Source organism: Hypanus sabinus, chromosome 6 (assembly GCF_030144855.1).
Source record: "Hypanus sabinus isolate sHypSab1 chromosome 6, sHypSab1.hap1, whole genome shotgun sequence".
Classification (NCBI taxonomy): Eukaryota; Metazoa; Chordata; class Chondrichthyes; order Myliobatiformes; family Dasyatidae; genus Hypanus; species Hypanus sabinus.
In genome coordinates this window covers 168747567-168773078 of record NC_082711.1, presented here as the reverse complement: position 1 = coordinate 168773078, position 25512 = coordinate 168747567, and the positions used below count along the sequence as shown (strand labels likewise).

Here is a 25512-nt window from a genome sequence, read left to right as displayed (position 1 = left end):
CATCAGCAGCGGGGTGGAGGGGTGCTGCTGCAAGGGCAACAGCTTGCTCTCCATACTGCACTGCCCTGGCTTGCACATCACATAAACGGCTAGGACACAGCATCCGTGGTCAACCTCGACCGGTAGAGAGCCTCAAGGATCCAACCAGACAGTTTGGGGTTTTTTTAGTTTAAAAATTAATATACTTTCTCAAGCATCCATTTGGCACACTGAGTTAATGCTGAGTTTCAGAGCTATTACCGCCACTTAGTTGCCCAGTAACCTGCTCTTTCAGGCCTGCCGACTTCCTCCGCCCCTGCTTCTACTACCACTCATCTGCACAATAATTTACAATAGAACATGAAGCTGCCAACGAAGCTTCTTTGTGATGTGGGAGGAAACCGGGTTCCCAGCCTTTTTTATGCCATGGACCCTGACCACTAACTGAAGGCTCCATGGGCCACTGACCCAGAGGAAAGCCACACAGTCACAGGAGAATGTGTAAAGTCCGTAGACTTTGGGCGAAAGGTCAGGATAGAAGCAGCAGACTCCCACAGCTACAGGACAGGAGCGCTATCTGCTTGCAGCACTATGTTACATTGAGTGGACCAGAAGGGATTTTGCCCGAGGCTGCTGATGTTGTACACCGGTGTAACTAGGAAGCAGGTTCACAAGTTTGGTGAGTGAGACAGGAAACACTGATTACGAATAAGCTTATTAATCACTTACTTACAAACAGTAAATGAATTGACTAAACATCTAAGTACAAACTGCAGAACTAAATATTCAACAAACAGAGACTTGGCTAAGAGAGCACGTCCTGAGCAAACTTTCCGGTCGTGACCACAGTGTGAAGAGGAGCCCCTGGAGACAAAAGGAAAGAGACCAAGCCTGCTACATGTGCTATTCTTACACCCCAGAGGGGTAACCGGACACCGGACACCAGTGCTGTGGCACACAGTGCAACCAATGGGAAAGAGTTGCTGCGGAGTTCCAACGGCCCAGTCGATGACCGGGAAGTCAACAAGCCCTCACATAACAACTATGCATCCCATGATTCCTCAGCTTTAGTGAAGCTAAATTTCCAGCCATTTTGCAGCTTTAAGGAATTTCCACTGGGCTTCTTGTAATAGACTATTCCTGGGAATATGTCAGGATGCAAAGACATTGTGACTGCAGGTGACTTGCACATTGCTTAGACTGGGAAGCACCAACTATCATGTAAAGTGAACCCAGGAAATTACTTGTTATGCTGTTGTAAAACTGCGGCCATTTCCCTTAAAGATGAGGGAACCTTAACACAGGAAGAACTTCACAATCAGAATCAGGTTTAATATCACTGGCACATGTCGTGAAATTTGTTGTTTTGTGGTAGCAGTATATTTCAGTGCATAATAATAAAATATAAATTAAAATGAGAAATATTTATACATGTTTCAATTAAATGTAGAAAGAGAGCAAAAAAATAGTGGGTAATGTTCTTGGGTTCAATGTCCATTCAGAAATCTGATGGCAGAGGTTAAGAAGCTGTTTCTTGAAATGTTGAGTGTGTGTCTTCAGGCTCCTGTACTACCTCCTTGATGGTAGCAATGAGAAGAGGGCATGTCTTAGTGTTGGGGGTCCTTAATGCTGGATTTGAGGCATCATCTTTTGAAAGTGTCCTGGACGCTGGGGAGGCTAGTGCCCATGATGGAGCTGGCTGAGTTTACGACTTTCTCGGGATATTGTTGTGTTGCACTTCAGCCAGAATAACCCTTTCAACCCCTATGCCTTCTCTGCTGTTCAGTAACATCAAGGCTTTGCCACCTTCCTGCTTTAATTCCATAAACCTTGATTCCTTCAATGCCTTTAAAAAGATCAACAATATTTCATATTATGTACACGGAGATAAGGTTTAAAAGGACTATTCTTTCTTCTTTCATTGTTAGTCATGGCTGTGCTCATTCATGGCTTGCCCCCAAGTCGAAAAGACTGGGTTCAAGTACTACTTGGGAGAATTAAATACATAAGTCTCAGAGAGACTGCTGGTAATGCGGACTTTGAGAAGATGCATTCAACCAAAGCACTGTCTGCTCTCTCGGCTGGAGATAAAATAACCCATGGCAATTTTTTCAAATAAGAGCAGGGAAATTATTTCCAATGCTTATCGCCATGCTGCTGATACCAACATGGCCCATATTCCCAGCTCACTAATCCTAAACCTAATTGTACATCTTTGGTATAGAACCATAGAACTATAGAACATTGCAGCACAGAAATAGGCCTTTTGGCCCTTCTTGGCTGTGCTGAACCATTTTTCTGCCTCATCCCACTGACCTGCACCTGGTTCATATCCCTTCATACACCTCTCATCCATGTACCTGACCAAGTTTTTCCTAAATGTTAAAAGTATGTGGGAGGAAAACACAGTATCTGAAGGAAGCTTTCAGGATTACAGGGAGAATGCACAAACTCCTTACAGTGGCAAGTACTAAACACCAATCAGTGACTGCTGCCACTGTAAAGCTTTGTGCTCACTGTATGCAACATCGGCCGTCCCAGATACCCTGGACATTAGCATATTGCTGACAGGTGTATGCAAATTGACTGTCGCATTTCTAGTATATACGTAGAAATGCATATACTTAAGGTATTGGCCCTGACTCAAAAATTGTGAAGGGGTGTCAAAGAATACAATCTGATTTAGGGGCAAAGGAATGGCAGATGCAGTTTAATCTGGGGAAGTGGGAGGTGTTATACTTTGGGAGGACAAATGTAAGAGGAAAGCATACAGCAAATGTAGCACCCTTGGGAGAATTGATGTTGTGATGGGATGTTTGGTGGGGGGGGGGGGGGGGTCCACGTCTATCAGTTCCTAAAGGTGGTACACAATTAGATAGGGTGGTATAGAGAGAGAGAGAGAGAGAGAGTGTGTGTGTGTGTGTGTGAGATGCTAGCCTCTGTCAGTTGAGATATTGAATATAGGAGTCACAATGACATGTAGCAGCTGTATAAAACTTCAGGCCACATTTGTGGCCCCATTACAGGAAGGATATAGAGACTTTGGAGAGAGAGTAGAAGAGGTTCACGGGGATGATGTCTGACCCCTAAGGACAAGCCTGGGTTGTTTTCTTCTGGAGTGTTGGAGGGTTAGGGAAGAAGTGACAGAGTTTTATAAAACTATGAGAGTAATAGATAAGGAGAGGCTTCTTCCCAGGTAAGTATGTTAAATACTAGAGTGCATAGTCATAAAGGCAAGCTTTTCTTAAACAGTAGTAGGGGCATTGAGTACTCTGTCGGGGTGGTGCTGAAAGCAGACATGATTTTAATGTTTAAGAAGCATTTAGACAAACACGCGAGCAAACATGGAATGGATGGATATGGACGTGGGCAGGCAGAGATGTTTAGTTTAATTTGGTATCACGGGCAGCAGAAATATTGTGGGCTGAAGGGTCTGTAACTGTGTTGTACTTTTCTATGTTCAATGATTGTAAAGCTCTTTTTGGATGTTTTAAAAGGAACTTAAAATGTGATGTATAAATGAGAAGTCTGTTCTCTGCTGTCTCATGTCAGGGACAGTTGGTTAGTACTTGATGCTGATTTGACGGGTAATATGTTTTCCCTCTCCATCAGCTGACAGCGGTGGGACATTGGTGTTGGTGAGTCAGGATGGAATCCAGAGACCTCCACTCCACTTCCCCCAGGGTGGCCACCTACTGGCCTTCCTCTCCTGCCTTGAAAATGGGTTGTTACCACGAGGACAGCTCGATCCACCACTTTGGTCACAGCGAGGAAAGGTGGGTTGATACCTCCAGCCATTTTTTGAACTCCTGCTACTTATGGAGATACTAAAATGAAAGTAGTTTCTTTGTCAGCCTTCTCTGCCCCCTCACTTGCACCTCTATTCTCAAACATAATCTGGTAACCAGATCTGTAACCAAAGTTTGATACAGGCTCCTTCTAACATCAATCCTTTTTCAGCTCCTTCCCGCACAGCAGGGGCCCCCAATCTTTTTTATGTCACGGACCTCTGTCATTAACCGAGGGATCCATGGACCCAGGTTGGGAACCCTTGCCCTAGAAATACTGTAAATCCAAATACTTGTTACTTTCATGATAAGCACAAGAGATTCTGCAGGGGCTGGAATTCCAGAGCAATCCACACAAAATGCTGGTGGAACTCAGCAAAGGTCAGACAGCATCTGTGGAGAGGAATAAAGAGTCACTGTTCTGGGCCAAGGCCCTTCATCAGCTTTTGGTCATGGCTTGCAACAACAATTTGCTCGTTTAATAACCTTAGTGACTCTGCTGCAACTTTCAGTGATTTGTCCTCTCAGATCCCTTTGCTCTTCCATAGCACCTGGACTCAAAAATGTTGAAGTCATGCGTGACCTCTCTGTTCTTAATTTTTTTTAAAAACTACCTCACGTGTATCTGTGTTGAACTTCATTTACAGATTACTTACAAGCTTATTAATGACCCATTGTTACTGACAGCAGTTCTCCTTGGTATTGACTCCCCATCTTCATCCCATCAAATTTAGTGTTATCTGCAAAAACTTAGAAAGTGTTTTTAATCTTGAATTATGAAGGTACGTTAAAAAGAGCAGTGACCTGAACAATGATCCTTACGGTACGTCGTCTCCTAACTCCTTCCTCTGGGCTCCAGGTTGGCCATAGTCACACTGGGATTTAACTTTATGCTTGAGAAGATCTTTAATCAATCACAAGATTAACAAAATTTCAGTTCAACGCACACAAAATGCTAGAAGAACTTAGCAGATCAGGCGGCATCTATGGAGGGGAATAAACAGTTGACGTTCCAGGACTGGAAAGGAAAGGGAAGAAGCGTTCATTCAGCATTTACTTTTTAAAGTTTAGTTTGTAACACAGCGGTTTCTCCCAAATTCCAGGGTAAAGTGTTTCCAAAGCTGCGGAAAAGGAACAGCAGAGCCAAATTTATGGACCAAGAAGACCAGACGGTGGATGAAGTAGCTACTGATTATGTGTTCAGAATAATATATCCGGGACAGAAGAATGACTATGGTGAGTTTATCTACACTGGGAATACTGCTGATTCCCAGTGAACTCCTGGTGTTTAATATCACTGTGCTTTTTCTGGAATAGCAGTATGTTTTGGTTTTTGCATATGTCGACTTTGCCTTATTACCTTACCTGGAGTTACTGGACCAAAGGAGCATGGTACCTCTCTGTCTGCCTGACCATCTGCTACCAAACCTGTTTGGTTTGAAAGAAGATGAGGGCCTGTGGAAATCTCCTAGGAACGGCTGCTTTAGTGCATGCATCTGCCAACATTAGATCACCAACACCCAGCGTAAACTTCTAAGCATTAAGTCACTGATCACCCACTGACATATTGAATCGCCCACTACACCCACGGTGTTATGTTTCTGGCATTTTGCACCTGGTTTACCAGCTGGCTGACAATTTGCTCGACAATATGGCTTAGGAAGCAGGGCATGAAGAGAGATTCTGCAGATGCTGGAAATCCAGAGCAACGCACAAGATGCTGGAGGGACTCACAGGTCAGGCACCATCTATAGAGGGGAATCTCTGTGTTCTAGGATCCACTGAAAGCTAGCAATTTTAAGAGTGCATAAAGTTAGCTGGTTTTGTGCCCAGTTTTGCGCCAGCAAAGATGGTAACAGTTATGTATTTGTGTTTATCTTCACCTGTGCCTGCTTTGTGTACCATTGTGTTTACGATTATAGAACATAGAAGGTTACAGCACAGACCCTTTGGCCCACATTTTAACCTACTCTAAGATCAATCTAACCCTTCCCTCATACATAGTCCTCATTTTTGCTATCATCCATGTGCCTATCTAAAAGTTCCTTAAATACCCCTAATGTATCTGTGTTCACTACCACCCCGGCAGGGCATTCTACACATCCACCACTCTCTGTGTAAAGAAAATTACCTCTGATATCCCCCCTAAACTATCCTCCAATCACCTTAAAATTATGCTCCCTCGTATTAGCCATTTCCGCCCTGGGAAAAGAAGTCTCTGGCTGTTGCCTTGATCAATGCCTCTTATTATCATGTACACCTCTATCAAGTCAACCCTCATCCTCCCTCACTCCAAAGAGTTCCAGCTCACTCAACCTATCCTCATAAAGCATGCTCTCCAATCTTCTCTGCACCTTCTCCAAAGCCTCCACATCTTTCTGCTAATGAAGCAACCAGAACTAATCGCAATATTCCAAGTTTGGTTCAGCTGAGGTTTTATAGAGCTGCAGCATTACCTTGTGGCCCTTGAACTCAATCCCCTGACGAATAAAATAGTAACAGCAAAGATGAAATTATTTGGTATATCTGTCCATTCTAACACTCAAAACAAGCCCATTTCCCTTCCTGGCCTTACAATTTTTTTCTTCATATATTTATCAACTTAGCTCTTGAAGGTAACAATAGAATCCACCTCCAGTATATCTGCAGACATTGTATTCCAAATCCCAATCAGTTACTATATTTTCCATGTCGCTCTTAATTCTCTTCCTTTTTTATACATATGCCCATGATCTCTGATCTTTGACCTTTCCATCAAAGGGAATACTCTGTCCAAAACAATCATTATTTTATATACCTCTATCAAATCTAACCTCAGGCCTCTCTGAAAGGAAGTCCTATCCCTCTAATCTAGTAGCTATAGTCCCCCATCTTTTCTGGTTCCTCTCTAACACTCTCACATCCCGTTTCATCATGAACTAGAATTGAATGCAGTACTCCAGCTGAGGCCAGATCAGTGTTTAATAAAGACCATAAGACATAGGAGCAGAATTAGGCCATTTTGCTCATCAAGTCTGCTCCTCCGTTTGATCATGACTGATCCATTTCCCTCTCAAACACATTCTCCTGCCTTCTCTCTCTAACCTTTCTCTCCATGACTTATCAAGAATTTATCAACCTATGTTTTAAATACATTCAATGACTTGGCCTCCACAGCTGCCTGTGGCTGCGAGTTCCACAGATTCACCACCCTCTGGTGAAAGAAATTCCTCCTCACCTCCATTCTAAATGGACGTCCTCTATTCTGAGATTGTGCCGTCTGACTCCACTATAGGAAACATCTTCTCCACATCCATTATGGCCTTTCAACATTCAATAGGTTTCCATGAGATCCAACTTCATTCTTCTGAACTCCAGTGAGTCCAGGTCCAAGGCCATCAAGCACTCCCCATACGATAAGCTTTTCAATCCCGGAATCAGTTTCATGAACCTCCTTTGAAACTTCTCCAATGTCAGCACATCCTTCCTTAGATAAGGGGCCGAAAGCTGCTCACCAATGCCTTATAAATCCCCAGCATTGTTTTTATACTCTAGTCCAATTTTATTCCTTCCGCCAAAGCACATTGTCATATGTTTCCTGACTCTGTATTCCATCTGCCACTTCTTTGCCCATTCTCTTCATCTGATTCTCCTTCTGCAACCTTCCTGATTCCTCAACTCTACCTGCCCCTCCACCTCTCTTCATATCGTCCGCAAAACCAAGCCACAAAGCCATCAATTCTGTCATTCCAAGCATTGACACACAATGTAATAAGTATCCATCCCAACAACGACTCCTGCGAATGCCACTGGTGTCCAGCAGCCTACCAGAAAAGGTTCCCTTTATTCCCCCTCTTTGCCGCCAGCCAATCAGCCAATGCTTTGTCCATCTTTGCTATCTTAGTCTGCCTTGTCCCTTTGGATTTGTGCACACATCTGCACTGCTTTATATCCCAGTTTCCTTATTCTGTAAACACAGGAGATTCTGTTGATATTGGAAATCCAGAGCCACACACACTGATATTTCTTGCCACCTCATTATCCTTGCAACCAAAATGCATTAAAATTTCATCTTCCCATTGCACTGGCCTGTCCAAAGCTTGCTGCAATCCAACAGTGATCTCCTCGCAGCTCACAATCCTAGGACTTTGAGAGAAAAACAGAAAGAAATCATGAGGGCACTGACCATAATTATTCAGTGATGCCAGAGGAATGGCAACGAACATTAGTCCTTTGTGCAAAGATGGGAATAAGGATCTTTACAGGAACTAAGACCGGTCTTTTTAACCTCAATAGTGGGAAGCTTTTAGAGGTATTAAGACATGATTAACGGTTGCTGGTGGAAAATGGATGAATTAAGACCAGTTTTTGGTCATCCACAAATTTACAAATTGTGGCTTGAACCACAAGTATACATTAATAAAATGCTTGAGTCCTAATACCTAATATCAATCCATGGTGAACCCCACTACTCACTTTCCACTAGAGTGGCTTTCTTATAGACCCAACTTTGTACACAAGCTATCAAATCCCACTTATGCCACGTGCTTCAATTTTATTGCTAAGTCTTTCATGTGGCACCTTATCAAAAGCTCTCTGGAAGTCCATGAATACCACATCAAAGCATAACCCTCACTGCCTCTGTCCATTACTTACTTATTGCCCGTTATGCCTGCTGGCATGTAGGCAGCAGTGAGGATCCTCCCATCTCTGTCTGTCCTTGGCCACCCAGATGTGGAGGGATTCTTCATTGCTGTTTCCATAACGGTTTTGTTTTACCAGTCAGGACCCCCAAACCTGGAGTACCGGTGGACCACTCTTAGTCTGGCCTCTACCCTTTGAATTGTTTGACGTGAGTGACCCAACCAAGAGCCAAAGCATAAAGCCGTGACTTTGGGTCACTGAGGCATGCAAGCCTCCAAACCACGAGAAGCTTGTGGTCCTCCTGGAGGCTCTGTCCATCGCCTTGTCAAAACATTTCTGTCAGATTTGTTATGTACAAGATGGGTTTAACAAATCCAAACTGGTTGGTCTTAATTAGTCCATTTTCACCAGGTGACTATTAATCAGTCTAGGATCAATGCCTCTGAAGGCTTTCCCACTACTGAGGTTAAACAGACTGGCCTTAGTTGCTGTACAGATCCTTATTCCCATTTTTTTTTTGCACAGGAGAGTAATATCCATCACAAACACAAAGTACACTGCAGATGCTGTGGTCAAAGCAACACGTAGAACAGGCTGGAGGAACTCAGCAGGTCGGGCAGCATCTGTGGAAACGAGCAGTCAACGTTTCGGGCCGAGACCCTGACAAAGTCCTGACGAAGGGTCTCAGCCTGAAACGTTGACTGCTCATTTCCACAGATGCTGCCCGACCTGCTGAGTTCCTCCAGCTTGTTGTACGAGTAATATCCATCCCTTGCCATTCCTCTGACAACTTTGAATGATTATGATCTGTGTCCCCATGATTTCTTCATGTTTCCCCCCTCAGAATCCTAGGATGCACCCCTTTCTGTCCTGGTGGGTTACCCTGGTTAAATATTAATGATTATTTGTCACATGTACATCAAAATACCTAAACATCTACAGTAAAATGTGTCGTTTATGTCAAGTCAAGTCAGCAAGGGTTGTGCTGGGCAATCCACGCATGTCACCACACTTCCCGTGTCAATGTAACATGCCCATTACACACTACCCCTAATCCGTACATCCTACCCCTAAACCGGAGAACCTGGAAGAACCCCATGTGGTCACGGAGAGAACGTGCAAACCCCTTACAGACAGTGGCAGGATTGCTGACGGTGTAATAACAGCACACTACCATATTGCCCTTATTTTTTCTTATACGTCCATGCCATCAAGCAGAAGTTTCATTGTTATTATTTCTATGTGTCTGTCTGCCTGCCTGCCTGTCAGTCTTGTTGGTCTTTTTGTCTGTTTTCCTTCCTTCTGTGCTTACCTGTGTGTCCCTTACACCTGGGAGGAGATTGGTCAAAGTTGCCACTCAGGTTGCAGACTGAGTGAAAAAGAGCATGAATGATCTTGGGAGAGGAAGACGAGATGGATGCGTCTGCCCCGCAGGCTGCTGTCTGGGTGCAATGCCTCTGATCTGTTCACCACACTTGAGATGATAGTGCCCCTTCCCTGTAGGTGCGTGTGCTCTCACAGCATCCCGTTACCTCACAAACAAGAGAAAATCTGGGGATGCTGGAAATCCAAGCAACACACACAAAATGCTGGAGGAACTCAGCAGGCTAGGCAGCACCTGTGGGGAAAAAAGTACAGTCGAAGTTTTGGGCCGAAACCTTTCGGCAGTCCTGAGTTTCTCCAGAATTTTGTGTGTGATCCCATTACCTGCCAGCTGTGGAAACAGGTTTTCTCATGAACACCTGTGATGATGTGGTTTAGATAGAACAGTGTAGATGTCACACAGAACAGCCCACTTGTAGGGTGGCGTGGTGGTTAAGGAAAACAGTAGATATTGAGTAAGGAAGGAGGAATAAAAAGTGGACACACCCATTGAAGCTTCATTACTGTCACTGAAGGTGAGTGAAGTAAAGCATTCGGTGTTCTGGCAGACACACTGGGCACTAACCGTACTAGTGTGGTCTAGTAACCTTTTGTATTACATTTTCACAAACAGGCTCCCATGATATTTGCACTTCAGACCCCTGCTGACTGGCTCCCTCTTTCCGATCTCATTCCCCACATGAGCCTCCGAGTCCTCGCTGCAAACTGATTAAACCTGACAGTGGGTTTTGCCTGGTAGCGTTCCAAGTCTGAATTATATTTGTTTGATTAGAGATACGCGGGACAGCCCCTCCCAGCCCAGTGAGCTGTGCAACCCAGCAACCCACTGATTCAACCCTAGCCTAATCACAGGGCAACTTGCACTGACCAATGAACCTGCTAGTGCCAAGAAGAAACACGCGTGGTCACGGAGAGAATGTGCAAATTCCTTACAGCCGGCACCAGAATTGAACCCCGACACTCCGAGCTGTGCCCGCGTCGTGCTGGCCGCCACGCTACCATAGCAACCCAGCAGGGCCAGTCTGTCACCTGGGCTCCTGTTTACCGACTTACCTCCCCTCCTCTCCACCAGCAGCCAGATCAGGAAATAACTGACCCCTGGATAGATAGGGACAGGTTGATAAAAAGTTAATTTTGGAACATAGAACATTACAATACAGTTCAGCGCAATGTTGTTCTGAGCTCTTAACCTACACTAAGATCAATCTAACCCTCATAACACTCCATTTTTCTAACATCCATGTGCCTATCTAAGAGTTTCTAAAATGCCCATAATGTTTTTGGCTCTTCCACCGCCATTAGCAGAATGTTCCACACACTCATCACTCTCTGTGTAAAGCAATTACCTCTGACAGTTCCCCACCACTAATTTTCCTCTGATCGCCTTAAAATTATACCCCCGGGGAAAATGAGCCTCTGATTGTCTTATACACCTCTATCAAGTTGCCTCTCATTCTCCTTTGCTCCAAAGAGAAAATAACTAGCTTGCCCCACCTACGTTTTGGTTTGCATTTCCCTTGTCACCAGATGAAACAGCAAACCTCATATTTGCTAGGTATTTCTCTAGAATGGGAAATGGAAATTGCATTGACCTCAAGGAGAGCACCTGTACAGCCTTTCCTGTATTCAGAGTGAATGATCTTTATTTTCATGGACTGAGCCACATAGCCATGTTCCCCTTGTCTTGTGTTGTGAGTCTTGGCGAAGATGCAATGCAGGCTATTCAGCTGTGGGCGATATCACAGCAAACTGGATACTTTGCACAGATGCCCACTTCCAGGAGGGATTTCCAAGTGTGTGTATTTGGGAATGGGAGTTTTACAGTATTTTAACTTATTGTGTACAGTTGTTGAAGCCAATTGCCACACCTTGGTTGAGGTCAGCGTCAACGTGTTTCATTAAAAGTGGAAACGATGATGTGACTGAGTGGGATTACCTATGTTATTTTTGCCCGTGGGTATGCTGTACAGTAAGATGAATTCCTTCCAATATTTTTTCCGGAGCTTAGAGTTGGGTTTTCTAACTGCTGTGCAAAAATGCACAGCTTAGAGCAAGTTAACACAGAAACGGTGCCGGTTTCGGTGGATTGCAGCACAATTTCTGGCCTGTTGTTAATTGCCAATAAGTGTCACTGGCAAGAGGGCAGTGTGTAAGTGATCTGTGCAGTGAAGGCATGCTCCTCATTAGCCCTTTCAATCTTTTCTTTAAGCAGTAACTATTAACTACCACCACTTAGCCGCCAGCCGCTCCATCTCGGTGGAAGATGATGAAGACGACGAGGATAGGCTGCATGAAATGATTTCTATGATCTGCTCACGGAACCTCACAGCTCCTAAAATGATGAAAGGTTTTTATGCAGCTTGGCCTAATCACACTTGAAGTGAAATGCAAGATATGCAGAGCACCACTCAAAGTTTTCATCCCAAGATTCAACAGTGTTGGCACTACTTTATCAAACTGGTTAAAAACCTGAAAATTCTTTTGATCCATTTGAACCTTTGGTACGCTGATTTCTCTCCCCCCACCCCCCCCCCCCCCACTCTGAGGTTCTCTTTAAGCTCCCTGCAGACTGATAGATATTGACTGAGCAGGCTTAGCCATTGACTAGGAGGGGCACAAAACCCTGGTTCCAGCTCTGAGCACCAGCTGTGATGCTGTTGACCCCTCAGAGATCTTTGGTCTTGTGGCTGAAGCATTGAGGAAGGACCCTGTCACAGTCAGCTGCCCACTGTAGGAGATCTGCATAAGTAGGCAGTAGCAACAGCATCGAATGCACGTGTTCACACAGTGCTCTATCGTAATCAAAAGCTCTAGAGCTCAAATTATCCGCGGGTGCTTAAACAGGCAAAAATTAGTGCTGAGCTACAAAAGGGCTGGTGACTAGAGCTTGGCCAAAGTGGGGATGGAAAGCACCAGATAGGATTCTGATGTCCCCTGAAATCTGATGCCCTTCCTGGAGGCCCACAAAATGGTTGACCTTCAGAATCTATTATTGTTCGCCATGAGAGAGAGAGGAAAAAAATCAGAGTTACTCTTTTCACATAAAGCTTACTAAAGCTTTGCACTGTGGCTTTTAGAAAACAAATTTGACAATAAATCAAAAGCGGTTCAGACATATTCCATGGCAGGCAGCTTGAAGGTAGTCAAGTTGAAGGTATTGCAATCTGCAGAGGTAATTATCATTTCCTGTTCATGCCACTTGGAGCAATCAGTAAATCCGCTTCTACTCTCTAATATAAATAGACACTTAGAACACTTTAAGGCATAATACTAATGAATATAATTGTAACAGGTATTTCCCTTTCTGGTTCCTTTGCAAATTTCACATAAAAAACTTAGAGCGAAGGTTGCCATTTTTTAAAAAGAAAATCATGAACCCGTCTGAAGTAACATAGTAATTACGGGACAGATGAATTATACAAATTAATTTATCTTGTTATCACTCACCAGTAGTGCGATTTCAGATTAGTTTCTGGAGGGTGTTGGGCATGATGCTTTGTGCGGTGGGAACAGGGGCTGGGCAACTGGTGTACAAAAGTCTGCAAACCTTAAAGAGAACTGATCGTTACCTCTTAGGTACACTGCTCACAGTCTGAAGGTAATGACAGCACTGTTGTTTCCCATTTGCTCGCCGTTGCTTTTAATTTTTTGCAACATGCTTGAACTGTGCATGTGGCCACACAAAAAATAATCCTCTGAGTAACCAAGATGCTGTTCACTGTAATTCTTCACCGGGTAATTTTTTTCCTTCAATTGGTTTCTCAATTTCTCGGACAACCTTTCATCAGGTTTCATATTTTCTTTAGGTTCTGTGAGGTTCTGATTTCACCAGGTTCTTGGCGCACTTTTCCGCAGATTAAAAAAGTAAAGCCAAAGAATAACATTTCTTTAAATTTCGTGCATAAATACACACTGAAATTTATTTTTGTAACTGAAACCATTGAGAAGCTGCAGTAAATGATACGTCGGCCAACTGCTTCCTGAAGAATTAAGGTGAAGAGCATTTGTTTTTAAGTTATTTGTTTATATTTAACCTGTGCACTCAGTGCAGTGAGTCTGCCTGCTTTGTTTTGCCCAGACCTAAGTGTAGTTTTGTCGCAGTCATGGCTGACATTACATTGACACCTTTTCTCCTTTTTCTACCTGTCTCAAACTTTATTTATGTTTAATTTCTCCTGTATTGTTAGATTTTGTTGCCTGGCTGCATGTGGAATCTTACAGTCGTGTGCTTTCTTTTGTATTGGAGTGAGGGGTAAGGGGAGTTTGGTGGAGAGGGTGGGGTTGGGTGGGGGGTTGTGGTTGCGGTGGCAATGCAGGTAACAGGAGTGGTCCCAAGTCTTTTATAGAGTTCAGATGGCATCCTAGTCAGTGCCTGACTGAAGCATGGTTTATAACTGCCTTCTGAACTGAGATAAGCTATCTCCTTGTAATCACTCCCAGCTGTTTACTTTTAATTTTCTACTGAAGTGTGAGATGGTTTCAATTAACTGTCTAGTCCATATCTTTTTGCTAACTGCTCTCACTATTGCTGATGCATGGAAAAAAATTCTGTGGAAGAATTCATGCACGTCACATTGCTGTAATAAGTTTGACCATATTGGAGTCAATTACCAGAAATTCTAATGCACATCATAAGGGGAAGATGCCTCAGGATTGTAACAAAAGTCTTCAATTTTACCCCATATCAATGATGAAATTTGCTGCTTGGAATTAGTTTCACTAACGCATGTTTTATGCACAACGTCAAAAGCTTTAAAAATGCAGCAAAACATGTCATTGCTACAATTTTATTTAACCTTTTTCTTTTTGGCCTTAGCATCGTAAGTAATTGCATCTGTAAAGTGCCTGCAGAAATGTGATTAGTACAGGCTCCTGTTGCATTTACATTGTGCAATTTTATGAAGTGAAAATAGAATCTACAAACGTCATTTGTGCTTTAGAGTAATTCAGTTCATCCCTACAGAGTGACAATTAGGCATTTCTCTTATTTCCATGGTTTTGTTCGTCATCTGATTTACAAAAGCAGTTACTTTTACTATTTGCTTTTCCTTCCTTCTCTACTTGGCTATGTTACCAAGCTCACAGATTAATTTGGTCCAAGTGGCATTTTAGTAATAAGAAATAGGAGCAGAATTATTCATCAGCCTACCTTGTCTGCCCCACCATTCCATTATACTTGATTTATTATCCCTCTCAACTCCATTCTCCCCGTAACCTTTGACGCCCTTACTCATCATGAACGTATCTGCCTCTGTGGGCAGCACAGTAGCATAGTGGTTAGCACTTTACAGTACACGCAACTCAGGTTCAGTTCCCACCACTGCCTATTAAGATGTTCTCCCCGTGACCACGTGGGTTTCCTCTGGGTGCTTCAGTTTCCTCCCGCAGTCCACAGACGTACCAGTTTGTAGGTTAATTGGTCATTGTAAGTTGTCCTGTGATTAGGCTCAGATTGAATCGGGAGGCTGCTGGGCGGCGTGGCTCAAAATGCCGCACTGTATCTCAATAAAAAAAAAAGAAAATAAGTATACCCGGTGACTTGGCCTCTACAATCATCTGTGGCAATGAATTCCACAGATTCACCAGCCCCTGGCTAAAGAAATCCCTCCTCATCTCTGTTCTAAAAGATTGTCCCTCTATTCTGTGGCTATGTCCTCTAGGCTTAGACTGCCCCACTATAGGTAACATCCTCTCCATGTCCAGTCTACGTCGGCCTTTCAATATGTGATAGTGACCCAAGAGTGTTCCACATTCAACAATAGAATCTAAATTTCTTAACCAACATCTGCAGATGACATACTCCTAGCCGAGCTGACGGTTTTTATTAGTGTTTTAAACGTATTACCCCCATGAACTGAACAGCTTTCTGAATTAGTCACCCTGCTGGGGTCAAACATTAGCCAGACTGAAGAGTGATGGCCAATATTATGCCCTGAAGAACATTACATTTAAATCCTTGGGTATAAGATTCCAGGGTGATTTAATTAACTGAATTTAAACTTTCCAAAGTAAAATTCTGCTGTATGTTTCTGGGTCAGAAAGGCAGAGCTCTGGATTCGTTACTGTATAATATCACCAGGACTTAGAATCTTGGCTAATGTTTCTCCCTTTCATCATTTCGGTTTGGTCTGAAGGTACTAATGTTAATTAGCACTTCAATTAATATCCCAAAGTTGATACATAATACTCGGTGCCAACCAAGAATTAATTTAGGGATCTTTATAAAGCAATCATTATAACGATGTAAGATGAACCATAATTTACAGGAGGTGTTTATTACTTCCCAATTAAATAACTTTTCTCTTTATTTTGGATTCCCAAATGCATTTTTACACTTAAATGTGTGTTGCATATCACACCTTCAATATTCTGATAGATGAAACAGGAGGATCACTTTACCATTCCATCTAATTATAACCTTTATATTTTATGAGTAATATAAGATTTGGGTCGCGGGGTGGAGATACGTCTCTACCAAAGGATGTGTAAGTTAAGCCTTCCCTCTGCTAACCTGCAGGTCACTCTTGGTCAAGGTGTAGCACCTGCTTAGCCCCCCCCCCCCCCCCACACCCCTCCAACCACAGCCACACGAAACCATGGGAGCAGGTGGTGGGTGGTCATATGAGCAGCTGGTGCACATCACAAGTCCTGGTTATATGACCACTGATGCGAGGCAGACAATCTCTGAAGAGTATTGACAATGGTTGGGGTCACCCGTCAAACCACTTCTAAGAAGAATTTACCAAGAGCAATCATAGTCATGGGACCACAATTGCAACTGGTTACAGGGTATTAGCTTCTAATGCACATTTGAAATCTGGCACTTCATACTTTATTCTCTTATCTGCGTTGGAATTTTCTCAACTCCCACTACTGCACTGGTTCTTCTCTGGTGTGAGATTTATCCAAATGTTTATGATGTTTGTCACTGAATATTGGAAGTAGGTCAGCCATTGCAGTTAGAACAGCAAAGTCTGAAGCTGTTCTTGCTTGATATTGATGCCAGTCCCACCAGAAGCTTCTAACAGTAGAAGACTGCACACTAACTGGACCATAGACCCAACCCGATTTTGATCTAGGCACCATCATTATCTCAAGTTCAAGTTTATGGTCATTCAACCATATCCATGTATACAACCAAATGAAACAATGTTTCTCCAGGCCAAGATGTACAACACAGTATGTATAGCTCACACATAACATATAAAGCAATATTACCACACATAAAATTAACAAATAATAAAATATATTCTAAAAGATTGAATTTAACATAAGGTGCATTTGTAGCACAAGTTAAAAAGTGAACAGTATAATGCTACTGGCACATCCCACCCTAACGGTCCTTGTCCTAATGTTACTGTACCTCCTGCCTGATGGTAGGTGGTCAAAATGATTGTGCAATGGATGGGAGGGATCCTTGACAGTGCTGAGGGCCCTGTGTATCTGTTGTAGATCTCGAATGTTACTATCTTAGGCAATGGGATTTTCACTCTAACATAGGTTGTGGCTTCAGCAAGAATGGAAGAGAGGGTAGCAAAATGCCCTTGATCGGTTGGTATCTGGCAGTCACTAGATTGGGATCATAAAAAGGAACAAAAGCCCTGACTTACTCTACCTCCTTCAACTCAAGTCCATGGATCTGAGACTGCAGTAAAATGATTGCCCTAGTGATGTCCAACTGACCCACCTTATGTCCCTTAGGGTCTCTATGTATCCCAGCCTGACAACCACAAAGTGGGTCACCTTTGAGATTCAATCCCAGCTAGGGAAAAATCTGGCATTATCCACCCTCATTTGACATTGGATGTATAGAAGTGAGTTTCACTGTCATGTGAAGACCATGTGGGATTTAGAGGGGTAAATCTAACCAGATCTAACTGCCTTAATAGTAATACCAACACTTTAATACTTCAATGTAACGCCCAGGCCTGAAGTTCTATTTAGCAAGAGAAAGTCATCTGTGGCATAATCTGATTTCCTGCCTACCCTTGCCAGGTTGGGTTCTAATAGCAAAAGGTACAGTTGTTATATATAATAGGAAAATAAAGGTACTTTTAAAATTACAAGCTTTGTTCTGCCATACTCCTGAATTTTAAAGCAACTTGGTTCAATTCAATTAAACAATTTTATCTTTTAAGTTATTATTTAAAATGAGGTCATGAAAAATTTTGAACCCAATAAGATTTCATCTGAAATGGTCCAGACCAAGCAGCCAGCAAAACGATGCATTGTATTCAGGGCAGGAATGCTTCTAAGTGGCACGCCAAATTTTCTCTTTCTTCTCCCCCTAGATCCTAGTGAATTGTTGGAAATGCATGGATGCAGCTCAACCCAGTTTCCTTGGCAACTTGGAGGCCCGTGTAGCCAAGGCTCCTCCTGTTTCTCCTGCTCCACCAACGGTTCTCCCTATGATGTCCCCGTCTGCTGCTCCTGCAGGAACGACAGGTGAGGAGAACAGGACAACCTTACCTGCATGAAAGAACAGTGTGCCCATTATACAAAGTTATAATGGCAGTTACCTTTGGGTTGAATGGTATAAAGTCATGGAGCGCATTGGCACATCTAGTCCTTGCTGGCCTGATTTCTGCTTAGTCCCATCTGGCAGCTCTGGGACCTTTGCCCTCCATTCTTTTTCCATCCTTGTACCTATCCAAACCTCTCTTAGCTGTTACAATTGGACCCACACCTACCACTTCCGCTGGCAGCTTGTTCCACTCACCGCATGTAGAAGTTCACTCTCAGATTCCCTTTAAATCTTTCACCTTTCACCCTAAACCTATGACCTCTTCTAGTTTCTCCCAATCTGAAGAGAAAAAAACTGAATGCACCCCCACCCTATCTTTACCCCTCATAACGTAGTTCTATATAAAGCATTAAAGTCAAGTGCATCAGCAATGATGTACCACAGGGGTTCCCAACCTGGGGTCCATGGACCCCTCAATTAATGGTAAAGTCCATGGCATAAAAAAGGTTGGGAAACCCTGGTGTACAAGATGATAAGCAGCATAGATCAATGGACAGCCAGAGGCTATTTTTTTTCCCCAGGGGAGAAATGGCTAATATGAGGGGGCATAATTTGAAGGTGATTGGAAGAAAGTATAAGGGGATGTCAGAGGTAAAATTTTTACACAGAGAGTGCTGGGCGCATGGAATGCACTGCCAGGGGTGGTGGTAGAAGCAGGTACATTAGGGACGTTTAGGAGGCTCTTAAATGGACACACAGATGATAGGAAAATGGAGGGATATGTGGGAGGGAAGGGTTAGATTGATCTTAGAGTAGGTTAAAAGGTTGGCAGAACATCATAGGCTGAAGGGCCTATACCATGCTGTTGAGTCATCCCAAGAGGTTTTACAACCAGTTTTTGAACTGCAGCCTCCAGTACTTATAGTAATACTCTAATAGGTAGCAGTGGCCAATTTATGTATTTTGAAATATGAGTATTTTAAGCAGTTTGAGGAGTTGGTTGGTAGAGCAATGTAAGCCAAGATCTTAGGAGAAATTCCATGTCATCCTAAGTCTTTTAAGTCCATGATCTTTTAAGTCCACAGTGTTTGATATCCTGATATGTTGACCTGAGTTCTCAAGATGTTACGAAGAATTTGTTAACTGTGATGGGCTCTACTCGGCCAACAGATGAAGGGAACTCCATTGTGCTTTGGTTTACTTTGAAAGCAAGATGCGGTTAGGTTTGGGAGTTTTACCATTGGCTCTTGATGCCTAAGTTTCTGTTCTGCAATTCGTCTCCTTGAAAATACATAAGCACAGAAGAGACCTCAGGAAATGGCTAATACAATGGACATAATTTTAAGGTGATTGGAGGAAAGTATGGGAGTAAAATTTTTACACAAATTACTGAGTGTATGGAACCCACCAATCTCCATCTTAGATTTTTAAAGCTAAGTTCTGCTTCCCTTAAAGCTCTGACCCGTTGTGGAACAGATCTAAGGTATTAGTAACTCTTTGATCTTCCTCCTAAATGTTTGTTCCTCATAGCTGGCTCTAAGCAGGGTCCTGACAGAGGCTTTTAAAATTAAAAGAGGCATAGTTATGGTAGATGGTCGAAAGGTTTTCCCCGTGGTAGAAAAGTCAATCACTAGAGGGCGTGCTTTTAAGGTTAGAGGGGCAAAGATTGAAGGTGATGTGAAGGGCAAGTTTTTAAGAGAGGTACCTGGAACAGATTGCCAGGTGTAATATGTGAGATGAGGCATTTTGGTGGAGTTTAAATAAACACATGAACATAAAGGGAATTGGAGAACATTTAGTTTAAATTAGCATTAAGATCATGACAACATCCTGGGCTGAATGGCCTATCCCATTCTGTGTTCTATGTTAAATAGTTCTATGTTCTAAGTTAAACAGCGACTATTAGTAAGAATTTAAGCAGAACGGCTCCTGTCCATTTCATATGCAATATTGATAAGTTTATAGATTTGCGCAGATTGGAAACAGGATCTTTATCCCAGTTCCATTCTGATGATGATGCCTCTCTACACTAATTGCATTTACCTTCATCTGACCCATGGAGACAGGCCCTTTTCCTCATTATGTCCATGCCAACTAACCAAGCTAGTCTCACTTGCCTGTGTTTAGTCCACATCTCTCTGAAGCAGGATTTCCCAACCTGGGGTCCATGGATCCATGGTTAATCGTAGGGGATCATGGCATAAAAAAAGGTTGGGAACCCCCTTCTCTAAACCTTTCATATCCTTGTCTCTGGCCAAATTTTTCTTAAAGGTTGTAATTATACCCATACGCACACCACCCTCAGTTTGAAAAGTATGCCCCTTGCATTGCCTTTTATTCATCTATTTATCTGGGTAATGATGGAGTATGGGAGCATAGGAGATGCCTGTAAAGTTGCCATTTACACTCCTTTTAGCCCTAAGATGTAGGAGCAGGATTAGGTCATTCAGACTATCGAGTCTGTTGTACCATTCCACCATGGCTGATTTATCATCCCTCTTAACCCTATTCTCCTGCCTTCTCCCTGGAACATTTGACACCCTGACTAATCAAGAACTTGAATCAATCTCAGCTTTAATTATACCCAATGGTTTGCCCTCCACAGCTGTCAGTGGCAACGGATTCCACAGATTCACCGCCCTCTAGCTTAAGAAATTCCTCATCAAATCTGTTCTAAATAGATGTTCCTCTCTTCTGAGGCTGTAACCTCTGGACCTGGACTCCTCCACAATCGGAAACATCCTCTCCAAATCCACTCTGTCCAGACCTTTCAAAATTCAATAGGCTTCAAAGCATCCTCCCCCTCCCATTCTATAAAATCTAGCGAATACAGACCCAGGGCCATCAAACTTGCCTCATAAATTAACCCTTTCATTCCTGGAATCATTCTCATGAACCTCATCCGGACCCTCTCCAATGCCACCACATCTTTTCTTAGATAAGTGGCTCAAAACCTATTCCAAGTACGGTCTGACCAATGCCATATAAAGCCTTAGCATTACATCCTTTGCATTCATTCCAAGGATCATTCTCGTAAACCTCCTCTGGACCCTCTCCAATGCCGACAGTAATGGAATTGTTGCCTGCTGGCTCTGGCTTACTCTCCCTCCTTATCCCAGCAATGTCAAAGAACACGTTAGACCATTATTGATGCTTTCTCATTTTGCTCGCTCAAAGCAGATCAGGAATTAAGACAAGGTGTTGACTGACAAGATAGACTGACAAAGTTGGCTTCAGCATAGCGATCAAATTTAACAAATTTGCCAATTTGAAATGGTGATTGTCAATATTCGAGTTAAGCATAAAGGAGAGGCTGATGACCCCAGATACAAGTGTGAAATGAATTAAACAAGCCATTAATTTTGAGGTTAGTCAGGAAGTGTTACACCATTGTTATTGTTTCTTTTATTCTGTCAGAGCCACGAGATGTGCAAATAATTAATTATTAATCCACCTCTTTTATAACATTGAATCTCTCTCTATCCAGATGGGTTTGCTTTTATTTAGCTCCAGAGTTTGATACAGTAGTTTAATTAATTGCCTGCCTTGCAGGAGCGTATGACAAGCTCACACTCTGACGCAAAACGAATTCACGACAAATCAAGCCTCTGGTAATGGCTTGACAAGGTGCTTATGTAAGCAGCAATTGGGACAAATTTCTGCTTCTATTTTTTCTCTGCCCTCTGCTTGCTTTCCACCTGAAACATCAGAACATTACACAAAAAAAAGGGAGGAGGACTACTTCACTCGACCCATGAAGCCTGCCTCACCATTCAGTATAATAAGATATGTAACTTTATGTTTCTGCACTGTACTGCTGCTTAAGAACAAATTTCATATCATACGTCAGTGATAAGTCTGAATCTGATCTGACACAGATTCTATCTATTTTCTGCCTTTTCCCCCACAGTCCTCAATTCCCTGATCTTCCAGAAGCCACTTTACAGGAATGTGCCCTCCATGACCCTCAGATAGAGAGGATTCCAGAGATTCATCACCCTCTGCAAGAAAGAGTTCATATGCACCTCAATTTTAAGAGTTCGCCCCCTCACTTTATAACCACATACGCTCTTTCAAGAATCACGCACTATCCCAAGATTGTTATAAGATTCTCTCTCAATCCCACTGTTCTTGAACCACTGTCTTATACAATAAAGACGAGGTAGATTGAGAGATTAAGAGTTCATCTTTATCATAGATGAGATCATAAGAGCTGCACTCAGTGATGTATCTCTAAATTAAATAAAGGTAACACTGAGGCAGTGCAAAAGCGAACACACTTAACACTTACAGAGAAAGTGCAGAGTGGGTAGACAAATAAAGTGCATTTTCTCTTCCCTTTGTAATTGTCTTCCCTTTTGTGCCACCTTGATGTTGTTATCTTTATTTTATTTTGACATATAGTACAGAGTAAAACCCCTTGCCCCAACAACCCCGATTTAACCCTAACCCAATCACAATGACCAATTAACTTGGGTAGTTAGGACGGCTCAGCACACCATTGGGACTCAACTACCGGACCTGGAGACAATCTCCTACTCTCAATGCCTACTCTCAATGATGTTGGTAACATCAATAATGACCCACCCCATCTGAGATGAGGTCTGTTCAATCTTTTGCATCTGGTAGGAGATTCAGAAACATCTTAGCCAAAACAGTAAGACTGAAAAGCAGCTTCCTCCTGAGGGATGTTGTACAGCTTGAATAATGCCTCTCTCCAGCTTGCCAATGGGCTTTAGGTGGTTATGGACTATCAAAGTCACTTGTTGCATGCAAAATATGGGAATTTAAAAAAAAATTAAGCTGTACCGCATGCGTTGTAGATATCTGTTTTGCATGGACTAGAGTAATATCACATTGTCTTGAGCAATGACAAAAAAATTCTATTTCATTCTTCTAACAACACACACAAAATGCTGGTGGAACACAGCAGGCCAGGCAGCATCTATAGGGAGAAGCACTGTCGACGTTTCGGGCCGAGACCCTTCGTCAGGACTTCTCTCTATAGATGCTGCCTGGCCTGCTGTGTTCCACCAGCATTTTGTGTGTGTTGTGTTGTTTGAATTTCCAGCATCTGTAGATTTCCTCGTGTTTGCTCCTTAGATTCATTCTACTGATTTATTATGTATGGAATGATCTTTCTGGATGCCACGCAAACAAGTGACGACAGACAAATTACCAACTTGCCAGGCTTTTACCCACTCAATCTAGATTCAGTTACAGAGTCCTAACATCTTTGTGACAGTTACCCTTCCATCTATTGTGTCATTGGAAAGAATGGTTACTTTACATTCTGCCCTTCCTCCAGATCAGTGATATAAATTGTAAATAATTGCGAGGCAAGAACTGATGCCTTGGATACTCCACTGGTTATGTCCTCCCAGCCTGAAGATGACACATTTATTCTAACTCTCCGTCTTCTGTGTGAGGACCATTGGAGAAAGGAATGTGTTAGGGACGGGAAAAGTTCTAAAAAATAAGTAGAGAGAGAGTGCAAGAGATGGAGGTCTCAAGGAGCACGTTGTAGAACAGCTGCCCAACAGCTCCAGCCAGCCAGGTTCAGTCCTGACCTCCTATGTTGCCTGTGTGGAGTTTGCATGTTCCTCCAGCCGCATGGGTTTCCTCCTGTGTCCCAAAGGAGTGAGGGTTGACAGGTTAATTGGCCACTGTAAGAAACTCCTAGGGTGTGGCTGAGGTGAAAATAAAGTGATATTAGTGTAAACTTGGTATTGAGCGTGGGCTGAAGAACATTTTTCCGTGTTCAAAGGGTCAGTGAGATTGGAAGTATTTACTCAGTGACCACTATACTAGGCACCCCCTATAGTGACCACTGGGTATATGTGGTCTTCTACTGTTGTAGCCTATCCATCTCAAAGTTCAATGTGTTGTGCATTCAGAGACACTCTTCTGCACACCACTGTTGTAATGCGTGGTTATTTGAGTTACTGTTGCCTTCCTGTCATCTTGAACCAGTCTGGCCATTCTCCTCTGACCTCTCTCTCATTAACACACCGTTTTCACCTACAGAGCTGCTGCTCGCTAGATGTTCTTTGTTTGTCTCACCATTCTCTGTAAACTCTATAGACTGATGTGTGTGGAAGTCCCAGGAGATTTCTGCAGTTTGTGAGATACTCAAGCCACCCCATCTGGCACCAACAATCGTTCCATGATCAAAGTCACTTAGCTCACCTTTCTTCCCCATTCTGATGTTTGGTCTGAACAACAACTGAATCTTTGGACCATCATGTCTCCATATTTTTATATATTGAGTTGCAGCCACATGATTGGCTGATTAGATATGTGCATTAAAGAGCATATGTACTGGTGTACCTAATAAAGTGGCCATTGAGTGCATTGCCACATAAATTTGTATGGTGCATGGAGGAAACTTAAGATAGAGGAAAATTATTCTTGGAACCTTAAATTAGAAAGTGATGAATCATCAATCATAGATTGTTTCATTCGACAGGAAAATTATCATCTGGGAAATGTTTGATCTTGAAAATCACCATGCCTTCTGTTACAGGACTCCACTAAAGATGCTTTGTGAGAACATGAAGAGACAGATAGTTTCAAGGGCGTTCTATGGATGTGAGTACTCTACAGGAGCTGAGGGAGTGACCCAGTGGAGATCATGGTTCATATTGTTGTGATGAATTAGGGACAGAGTTTGTTAATATCAACAGTTGCTTGAGCATCACCTGACTGTCAAACACTATTATTAATATTAGACCTACTAGCAATGAGTAATAATGTGTGACTTAGTGAAAATGTCAGATGTTAAAACTTGAAGCAGTGGAGTTTATCGATCTAATTCAGCCCTCGTCTTATTTTCATTGGGTGTATTTAAAATGAACAATTATAGCCTCCCAACAGTGAACAGTAGTTGTATTCGCACCAGGCTTCAAGGCAAATGGTCCCGAATTCGAGTTCGGCCCACTCCTTGCACGCTTTCCATCTGTGCTGGGTTAAGCAACTTGGCCTCACAAAAACAGACTAAATGCTAAAGAAGCGGTAAGATTGCCAGCTGATCTGCCACAAGGCACGAAAAGGGATGACAACAAATTTAAAATGAAGGCTGATAGATTCTAGATTGGTAAGAGTGCCAAAGGTTGCAGGGAGACTGGAGTTTGAAAAGAATAATAAATCAGCCATGATGGAATAGTGGAGCAGGCACGATGGGCTGAATGGCCTAATTCTGCTCCTACGTCTTATGGCCTTATGCTTCCAACCCCTTGCTTTGGTTTGGCAGTTCAGCTGATGGAACTGTGCTCA

The 25512-nt window shown here is 42.8% G+C and overlaps 1 protein-coding gene across 1 annotated transcript in view; it reads left to right on the top strand.

Moving 5' to 3' along the window:
* sgsm2 (small G protein signaling modulator 2) overlaps positions 1 to 25512 on the top strand; it is a 267608-nt gene that overhangs the window by 207388 nt on the left and 34708 nt on the right. The window contains exons 10-13 of the mRNA XM_059973464.1: positions 3592 to 3755; positions 4871 to 5003; positions 18065 to 18218; positions 24764 to 24828. Coding sequence (XP_059829447.1) covers positions 3592 to 3755; positions 4871 to 5003; positions 18065 to 18218; positions 24764 to 24828 — 516 coding nt within the window. The remainder of the gene's footprint in view (positions 1 to 3591; positions 3756 to 4870; positions 5004 to 18064; positions 18219 to 24763; positions 24829 to 25512) is intronic.